Below are 10,775 nucleotides of genomic sequence, written 5' to 3'. Positions count from 1 at the left end.
CACTCTTCCCTGATTACTAATGTTGGGTTTTTAGTAAAAAGCTATTGGAAGAAAACCAGAAAAAAGAAATTGTACAAAATAAATGTTTTTTTTTAATACTATCTAAATGTACACTAGCCCTAATATTTCATATCATATATCTGAAGAACCCCATTTTGATATTTTACTCCATTGTCAATAATTTGATTCTAATTTTTATTTTATTCATTTTTATAAATTATGTTTAATTTGTAATTGAATGTTAATGTCTTGTCAAATTGTATTTTTGTGAGGGTCACTGATGATGATCAGCTTCCGCTGAATGGACCACCATCGTCAAATATTGTTAAAATAAAATAAATAATTATATTCAAATTAATGTGCTTTAACATAACGATCATTTTCCGGATTAAGCTACCGCTCTTTCATCTTTATGATATACTTAATAATTACAATAGGCGGAATCTTCAAAGTCAAGTTAGACAATCATCGATCGGTCGGCCTAAAAGCTGATCCAAATACGATATAGAACATTGTTCCTTTTGTAATAAAGCTATTCGCCACTCCCTGGCTGCTCTTTACAAGCCCTTTCAAGCGATCGATGTTGTTAATAAAATATTTTATTGTAACAAATTGTTTATGAATGTATAATGAGATGGCATCATAATCAAGGAGCAATTACTGTGTACCAATGGAATATACACCGTTGTTTATTCCCATATATAAAACAAATATTTTAATCACCTCTCAATTTTCAAACTTTCACCCAGTAAACCAACATAATGAGGCAGTAGGCCACAGTCGTAAATGTTATTTTTTTATTTTAAATCAAGTACAGTAGGCTATTATTATTTATTTTGTAAATTGAAAATGATTAAATACAGAATAATAGAATTAATAAGATTAGGGAAGATTTATGGAAATTACACATTTAAAGTGCGATATTTTGCGCTACTGTATTTTGAAAAATTAAAAAGGGTATTTCAACTTTCAAGAGAAAAAAAAATGAGGGGGTGGTCGTTAATTTTTTTTTCCATGGAACTATACATTGTATACTGTATCCAAAGGGCATGCAAGTACAGAACTAAACCAAAACGGATTTTTATCAATTGCATCCGACGATACCGATCTTTAGGATGAACCTGTCCGAGAGGATTAAAGTTTCCGATTCCTGATGCTCCTCCTTTCCGTTTTCCGCCATTCAGATTACGCTTTCCATGATTTGTTTCCATATTTTTCTGTTTTGGGCAGGATGGTTTGTTATTGTGCTAAAGTCTACATTTTGTCCCTTTTAAATCGTTTTTTATTTGGTTTATCCATGGAGGAAATATACAATATCTGTATATTTCCTCCATGGTTTATCCAGATTGCTTTTTGTCTCGGTCTTTTTACTTTCTTTGTAGTTTCCTTCATTTGTTAATTTAATATTCATTATCTTTCGCAACATTTTGCAGTTATAACTATGCTATAGATCCTTCAATATTTTGTTGGGTACCCAAAAGTATATTGTCAATACATAACAAAAATACTGAAGAGTCGGCATTTCACATTTTTGTGTTCTAGCGATGATTTTAACTTATTAATGTCATAGCTGCTAGTGATTTTCGTCTTTTAATGTATTGTTCTGTATCTAAGTTACTATCGAGGTATTTGCATTTTTCCCATTTTATTTTGTTTCTTCCTATTAAATATTCCTCTGTTTTACTTTTTATCTTTAGGTCGAATTGATCATTTCTCTGCTAGGCCTAGCTGTTTTTTTTTAATAGTTATGTATTCTTTTAAGTCGCTAATAATATAATGATGAAATGTCATCTGCTGACTGCATCTGGATATTAAGCTGTTAATGATAACTATGTGGAAAAGGAACTTGACTATATGAAGTTATTTTTCTCTGATGGTTTTATTCCTGATGTACGACATGAAAATACATGTACAGTAAAAGTATTCTGATCTAACACGAGTGTATAGAGTTAGTACATTAATAATAGCACATGGTGTATGAATTCTCAGCTCCAGTACGAAATTCACGCATTAACAACAGAAGGGGTGAGCCTAATTGTTTACATTGCTAGCTATTGTGGTTAATCAAAACTTTAATCTACACCAAGTCACGATATGAGAGGAAAAGAACACTAATAAAAACTGAAATAGCAACATCGTGCCTCGTATGTGGTCTGCTTGAGGCTCAGCAAAAAACTGATGGTTCAACGTATACCAATCGTACCAGGGAAGAGTGCAAAGTGGTCTCAAGAACACGGAGAAAAGAAATGCTACCCAAACCTATAATGGTACACAATGTATTATTGATATACTATAGATGTAGGCCTAATGCTGATTTTATCCGCGTAAATTTGGCTCGTAGTATGCTGTTCCAGAGTTAATCCCAGTAGGCCTATCCTTTCTCATCTCCGAATAATATTCGTTTTGCTTATCAGGTTCAGAGAATTAAAGATTCTTTTTTATACGCCCTGCAAGGCTGCATACCATATTACGTTCAAGCAACTTAAAAACATATAATTATTATTTTTATTTGACACAATTACGACCAAGGGACAGATGTAGCTAACATTACCGTACAGCGCCTTACGTCATGAAGGCCAAAAGCATAAAACGCAATAGGAAAAGAAGACCGAACTCGTAAAACCGTCCGACAATTTACGACTTTTGCCGATTCGCATATGGGCAACAAGGTAAAATAATCAAAAGAAACATTGAAAGTTATAACGGTATAACATTTCGTTTAATTAAATCTATTCTGACATTCCTTACCAAATGACAAAAGAAGCCTTTATTTTATATTATTTTAAAATTCAACTTGAAGCTAGCGCAGCTCAGGTACTGCCAAAATACCAATTTGCTATAGGCGAATACCTCCAATAATAGCCTAAATTTTTAGAATTGAATTTGTAGCTCAACATCTGGGATGTATTAATTATTTTATAATACTTCAGTTTTTGATGATTTGAACATCTTCTATTTACAATGGAACTTATACAGTATATGGAATAACCTACCGCTGAATTTAAAAGAAATACCCATCATAAATTCATTTAAAACAAAATACAAACAAATACTTATTTCCAACTATTCAGAACATTAGTACTCACAATTGCCTTAAGAATATTTTTTTTTCTCTTTTTTGTGCATTTTTGTTTAATTTTATTTGTCAATTAAACGAAAGAAAGAAGTGTTTTTTTTTTATCTCTCACTTTTTTATCTCTCACCTAAATTAAATATAAATCCAAAGGCAAATTACTGAAAAAAAATGACAATGCTGTGGGTATCAGTGGCTGGATCTCAATGGAGATACAAAAAAAAGCGAAAAGCTAAATCAAAACATAAAGTAAAACAGCCAGAAAAGTTGGCAGAGCTTTCGGGCAACACTAGCCCTTATATTTATTTATCTGGAGGACCAAACTTAAAGCCTTGGCTTAATGCGTCCTCCTCACACAATTATATTTATTAATTTATGTTCTGTTTTATATTGTATTGTGTGAAACAATAAACTTGAACTTGAAAAACTTGAATAAATAATTGTTTTATTCTTTTAATTTTATGAATGTTGCACAACTTGTCAATGGTATTTAATGTATTTTTTTTAATGGCAAATACGATTAAAATTTGTTGTTTTAGCGGTTAGGTTATCGTTGTTAAATAGAGTTCACGTAAAAAAAATTAAATAAAAAATTAAAAAAATGTTCAGACTCAGAGGAAGTATTAAAAAAAATATAGCAGAGCGAGGTTTCGATCCTCGGACCTCTGGGTTATGGGCCCAGCACGCTTCCTCTGCGCCACTCTGCTTTACCATACTTAGTCAACGTTGAGGGGGGAATTTTAAATTTGTTCAGCATGATGCAATTTCGAATGAAATGTGCAAATCAAGATCTATAATATTATATCTGATATACTGTATATTCTTTGGACATCTCCCTGGATCTACTGAATATTTTTTTAATTACAGGTACTGTATTGCCAAAAAACAATCATCGGCCAATGCCTACAATAATAAATTGTTAGAATGGAAAATCTCCGGGATCTATTACTATTAGGCCTAATTATTTAATTTTGATGATAAAATAATTATAATAAGTAATTGTTTTGTTCATTTTATGAACGTTGTACAACTTGTCAATGGTATTTAACGTTATGGCAAATAAATAAATACGATTACAATGTGTTGTTTTATTGGTATGATTGTTGTTAAAGATGTATTTGTCCCCCACTAAAAACATGAAAAATGAAGATTAATTAAATCAGACTTTGAATAGGTTATTTAGTTTTAATTAAAAATCCCCTCCGTAAAAAAAAAATGTTTTCTCATATAAAATGGCAAAATAAATTGTTAAATTCAACCAAAAACCCATTGACTGGCAGGTAAATACATTGTTTTCGATTCAATTTTTGTTTAAAGTCGATTATTATGTGACCAAGATGGCATATTAAAGCGTGGTTCCCACTAGCGACGCAACGCAAGGACGTAACGCAACGCAAGTGAATTGACCAATCACAAGCGATGGCTTATTCGCTTGTGATTGCTAACTGTCTATAACTTCGCTTGTGATTGGTTAAAACGCTTACGTTGCGTTTACGTCCTTGCGTTACGTTCTAGTGAGAACCAAGCTTAAACAAAAAAAAATATTTGTTCAGGGGACAATAAATCTTTAAATAGAGTTCACGTAAAAAAATACATTATCAAAGAAAGTATATACCAAAAAAAATATAGCAGAGCGAGGTTTCGATCCTCGGACCTCTGGGTTATGGGCCCAGCACGCTTCCTCTGCGCCACTCTGCTTACCATACGTAGTCAACGTTGAGGGAGAAGTTTAAATTTGTTCAGAGTGATGCAATATTCGAATGAAAATGTGCAAATCAAGATCTATAATATTATATCTGTATTCTTTGGACATCTCCCCATGGAGCTATACAATTTTATAGCTCCATGATCTCCCTCTCTACTGAATAATTTTTAAATTACGGGTACGGGTACTGTATTGCCAAAATACAACCATCGGCCAATGCCTACAATAATTGTTAGATTGGAAATTGTACCTCAAAATCTCCGGGATCTATTAATTATTTAATATTGATGATAAAATATAAGACATAATTGTTTTGTTCTTTTAATGAACGTTGTACAACTTGTCAATGGTATTAACGTATTTTTATGGAAAATACGATAAATGTGTTGTTTTAGTGGTATGATTACTGTTAAATAGAGTTCACGTACAAAAAATACGCCAAAATACATTATCAGAGAAAGTATATAACCAAAAAAATATAGCAGAGCGAGGTTTCGATCCTCGGACCTCTGGGTTATGGGCCCAGCACGCTTCCGCTGCGCCACTCTGCTTTTACATATTTTAATTTTGAATTTGTTCAGTATGATGCAATTTTTGAATGAAATGTGCAAATTAAGATCACTAGATCTACTACTGAATAATGTTTTTTAAAGAGGCCATTAGTTTTAGAGTACATCTATCATTTTGTTTAAAGGATAATAAATGGCTTTGTGTGTATACAAATGTAGGCCTATTGAACATTTTATTTTGTTACAGTTTAATTATATAAACATTTTTCAGTGGTTCGTGTTCGTGTATACATTTATCTAAATATTTTAAAGGCATCCTATAATTGGCGAGTTTCGCTGTTGGGTGTAGTTGAAATAAAATTAAATAAAAAAATAAAACATTAGATAATAATTTATTATACTCCATATAGTAATATTAATAATAATAACAGTTATGAATTATATCATGTGACATTATTCATTTGATATTTTTCTTTTTAATTATATTATTTATTAATCGTGTATTATTCTTTTGATATAAAGTTAGCCCATGATAATAGGCCTACAGTAGAGTGTCTTTAAACAAAATCCTGCGCTGATGTCGTATCGTATGTTCAGTTTGTGCATGGATGTATTATACCTCCATGGTTTGTGTGAAGAGACTGATATATTGATAAGTAACAAAATACGGTGGAAACCTTTGGGACCCAACAACATTTTCTCTTAATATGGGATGTCTCCTGAATACAAGGTGTCCAAGAATGAGTGGACAAAATAAAGCCCACAGATTTTACCAACTCCACTGAAAAATAGAGAGTGTGCTGCAGCATGACGTCATTTATTATTTTCTGTGACGTCGTAGATTATGAGTCAATCAACTCGTCATCCATATTTTTACTGTCTTTGAGTTGTGTTGTGTCGTCGATTTCGTTCCGCAAACTACCTAGTTAAATCCAAAGCAATCGTGCTATATTAAGTATTTTTGTAACTTTTAATAGAAACAACTGATAGTCTGATGTCCGGCATTCAAAATTTACAAACATATGGTGAGTATTATGATTATAAAATGGTACAAATACCGTAATTATTGGCCTAGGCAATTCAAGGAAAACACAAAGAGACAGGTCGATACGCAATCCACTGCCACTGCAGGCATCCACTAAAGACTATTCGTCCCAATTCTTGAGTATAAATTATTATCGACTTTAGTGTGTCGGAATTCTCTACTCTAGAGTTTTTAGGCCTATCTATAGCTTAATACCCACAAGTACTGTCACTAGGCTTATAGCTAGGCTAAGTAATAAAATAGCATAATTTAGTAATTGTATATTGATTGGCAAAGCATTTAAATTCTAGCTAGCCTAGCCTATTTTTGTATGTAAAAACATATATGAACTTGCTTTTTTAGATCCATTTACAGAGGCCTCAAGTGAATCTGGCAATCGCCAGGAAGCTGTCATTCACATAAGGTATGTCAATGTAAAAAGGGCAATAATTTATTTCAGTTTTCAATCATAATGCATTAATTATTATCAAAGTATTTTCTCTTATATTGTCCCCCTGAAACGTTTTTGCTGAATATTGCCATTTATACACTTTGACAAAAAATTAGATTGGGGAAAAAATTATTAACCTGAAAAAACTGTAATTTAAAGATGTATTGTCCCTCCAAAACATGAAAAATGGAGATTAATAAAATCAGATTTTGAATAGGCCAGTTTGTATTTTTAATAAAGTTAATCACTTTTTCGGAAGTTACTTTATTAAAACTGCAATATGGCCTTTTTATTATTTTTCATGTTTTTGGAGGACAATACATCTTGAAATGAACATTATAACAGTTATTGCTATACATAGGTGGATCCAGAAAATCCTTCTCTGTGAGCCTTCACACGTTTGATGGATGTTTAGAACAGTTAATTATTAATAATGCATTGTATTTTGTAGAATCCAGCAGAGAAACGGCCGGAAGACTTTAACCACAGTCTCTGGTATATCTGATGCATATGACAAGAAGAAACTGGTAAAAGTTTTTAAAAAGGTAAGTACATTTTACAAGAAGGACAATAAAAGTTATATCTATCTATCTACAGTACTGTGATAGACTATTTGGAACCATAAAATCTAACCAGGTATTATACTTAAAAGCTGTTCACTAACTAACCAGCCTTATTTGATACCGAAATTAATCAATCCGTTACTCAGGCTCTACTGTACAAAGTTATCCTTGGAAATCAGTATGTTGTTGGCATGCTTTATAATTCAAATTACCGGAGTAATTCTCAACCAATACATTGAAGGATTCATTTTATGTTAGCGATAATAAATAGAATACAGTTACAGTAGAACCTCTTTCTTTGGGACACTCAAAAGAAAAACTTCAGCGGTCCCAAGTTCCCCGAAATTTGCGAGTTTTTTCCGATTTTTAATGCAGAACCCGCCTCCCCAAAATTGGTTATTTTCCCCCGAAAATCTTTATGATTTAGGCCTAGACTAGCTTAGCCTAGAGATTTGTCATCTAAGATAACTAATTTTTTTCAACTTAGGACCTCTTACACTAAAACAATATTGAGAGGACTGAAAATATCCCCATAATAGGTGTTCTACTTTATTTAAAATTTCCAACAAAACAAAAACTTTTTTTATCACGCCCGTATTTCAAAATTTGTCGTCAAAAATTAAACATACATTATCATACATGTGCTATATAATATACAATACACCACAGGCTAAAAATAAATTCTAAACCGCCTGGTGATGCACTGATAATTAATTTGAAATTTTAATTTTTGACAGGAATTTGCTTGCAATGGGACTGTAGTGGAGCATCCTGAACATGGTGAAGTGATACAATTACAAGGGGACAAGCGAAACAGTATTTGCGAGTTCCTCTTGCAGATTAACTTGGCTAAAAAGAGCCAGTTAAAAGTTCATGGTTTTTAAGTGGAAATGACATTATTACATAAGTCAAGTTTTTGAATAATAATAATATCCAAGGAATAAAATAATATACATAGCAGTGATATTTATAGCTTTTGATTTAGTGGCATGTCCGATATGGAAAATATAAAATATTCAAATTTTAACCCTCGACATAGAACGGAGAATCATTGGTTAGTATTAGACATTAGGTGAAGCAGTGTATTTATTTTTATGTTAGAAAATTCTGAAAGTCGTCGTGTAAATTAAGTGGTAGATGTTACAAAATGAGGTGGGTAGGCCTTTCCAATATATTGATAAAGGTACACTAGTGATAACATCTAGTTCTTAATGTATTAAGCATTATAAACAATATATTATTACAAGTGTACCCAATGTTTGACTACCATAGGTAATGGTGTAATGATTGAACAATATTATTTTACCTTATATATTTGTGTGTATTTCCAACTAATAAAGTTTTGTTAATTACATTAGTTTGTTAGTATTGCAATTTATTAATAAAATAATTTTAATAAAGCTTAAAATATTAAAATACCAGGTGGTTTATTTCTATAAAATAAATAACATCGCATAATATGTATTGCAGTACTGTACCAGGATTTATTATGGGCTGTAGCATAGAGAGCTACGATAATGCAGGAGTTCCAGATATGTAGATTCATCTACCACCCGCTATGGTGAAATTTCTCTTATTCATTATTATGGAAAAAAATATACCAATAACATATACATTTATTGTTTATGCAAGGCTAGTTCCAGTTTAAAAAATTTATAGAAAGTGGAAATCTTCCATATCCATTGTTTACTATAAGATTCAATGGCTCTGGAAGATTGTATTTAATAGCGCCCTCTATATTTTTAACATTTGTATAGCACCCTCTCTTGTTTCTCCCGATATTTCACTTTTCCAAGTTGGGCATTTAGAGCTGCCTAACAAATCTGTTCCCTCGCCACCTGAAGCTTGGTTCTCACTAGGACGCAACGCAAGGACGTAAACGCAACGCAAGCGTGTTAACCAATGACAAGCGACAGTTCGAATAATTCATCGTTTGTGATTGGTCAATTCACTTACGTTGCGTTACGTCCTTGTGTTGCGTCTCTAGTGTGGGAACCAAGCATTACCGTCATTTTCAACATCAATTGCATCTAAAGATGGATGGAAGAATATACCGTAAAGACAAATTTATTATTATTAGAAAGCTTTTGATTTGCAAAGATCTAGGAACTATTTAGACAGTTAATTTACGTGCGTCAATTAATTGGGTTAATAAAGTTGGTTGGCCACTAGAATGCAACGCAAGGACGTATGCGCAACGCAAGTGAGTTAATATTCGGATACTCCATCGATTGGTCAAATTACTTACGCTGCGTCCTAGTGTGAATCATGCTTCAGTTTTGCTTTGGCGGATTCTAAAGACGACCTTTACTTCATCAGATGGCATTGTTCATCTTCAGTATAGTGTAATCTAGATTTTTTCACTGCAAAATCATTACAATATTTTCAATGTAAATCGAGGGCTCTTCTCATCCTGGATACAACAGTGTGATGCGTGGAGTCTGGAGAGAGATTAAAGCTTGGTTCCCACTAGGACGCAACGCAAGGACGTAAACGCAACGCAAGCGTGTTGACCAATGACAAGCGACAGTTCGAATAATTCATCGGTTGTGATTGGTCAACTCACTTACGTTGCGTCTACGTCCTTGCATTGCGTCCTAGTGAGAACCAAGCTTATATGTGTGCGGTCGTGGCGATACTGATATAATAAATAGCAGCAATATTTGCCAGAACAACCTCTACTGATTGCACATACTTTAAAAAAAAGGACATAAATGGACAATATTAAATCCCGGTTGCAAATTAAGTTTTTCTAAAGGAAAATGATAACATTACATTTAATAATTCATCTGGTTTGGTAGTTTGATGAAGTTGTCAACGAAACGTCACTAAACGTACGTATTTAGAATTACTGTTTTGCTTCAACAATAAAAAAAAAGGTAGTAAATATCCCTCTTATTTTAAATTTTGATTTGGCTTTGGTATCTCGCCGGTTGTTTTATTCCCCGATTTGACACGTCACGCACGGTGGTTTGTAACAGATAAAACCTACTTTTGGAGACAAAAAGATGCAGAAATGCATCACGACACTTTTTTGTTTTTTGTTCTTCGTTTCATATATTGGCAGCCTCTCATTTCCCTTCATGTCAGTCATCTAGCAGGGGCCTTCGAGGACGTTTTTCTTCCTTCTCCAATAAGGCATATCATCATCTCCAGTCTCATATCCTACGTACTAAAAGTGTCCTATTCAGTTATTATATTTGTCTTTATCGTCTATTTGTATTGACTTTAATTCAGTAATTTTTAAATTCAATTCTTTCAGGCTGCATTTTTAAGGATAGTTTTACACCGAAATACTTCATACCTACTATACGATGATTTATTATGACAACGTGGTCCAGTTATTGCGTTTAGACAATTATTACTTGATTCTCAGCTGAAAAAAAAATCTCAAAATTATTCCTCCTGTGAGTAAAGTCCACCTAACATTTTACCACTCTGCTTTTATTT

At 32.7% G+C, this 10,775-nt stretch overlaps 1 protein-coding gene and 1 non-coding gene across 2 annotated transcripts; one reads left to right on the top strand and one right to left on the bottom strand.

The window, feature by feature from the left end:
* Nucleotides 1-5,257: 5,257 nt before the first annotated feature.
* On the bottom strand, nucleotides 5,258-5,329 carry Trnam-cau (transfer RNA methionine (anticodon CAU)). Its single transcript has one exon. It is a non-coding gene; the product is annotated as a tRNA-Met (tRNA).
* An 818-nt stretch (nucleotides 5,330-6,147) lies between these two features.
* On the top strand, nucleotides 6,148-8,679 carry LOC144853712 (eukaryotic translation initiation factor 1-like). The gene is made up of 4 exons (XM_078711495.1): nucleotides 6,148-6,312; nucleotides 6,675-6,735; nucleotides 7,214-7,307; nucleotides 8,063-8,679. Exons 1-4 carry the CDS (start codon nucleotides 6,282-6,284, stop codon nucleotides 8,207-8,209), a joined length of 333 nt encoding a protein of 110 aa, XP_078567621.1. The 5' UTR covers nucleotides 6,148-6,281; the 3' UTR covers nucleotides 8,210-8,679.
* Nucleotides 8,680-10,775: the final 2,096 nt, after the last annotated feature.

This window comes from Antedon bifida, chromosome 1 (genome assembly GCF_963402885.1).
Source record: "Antedon bifida chromosome 1, ecAntBifi1.1, whole genome shotgun sequence".
Lineage (NCBI taxonomy): Eukaryota > Metazoa > Echinodermata > Crinoidea > Comatulida > Antedonidae > Antedon > Antedon bifida.
Note: the sequence above shows the minus strand (reverse complement) of the source record. Positions and strands in the feature narration are given on the sequence as shown.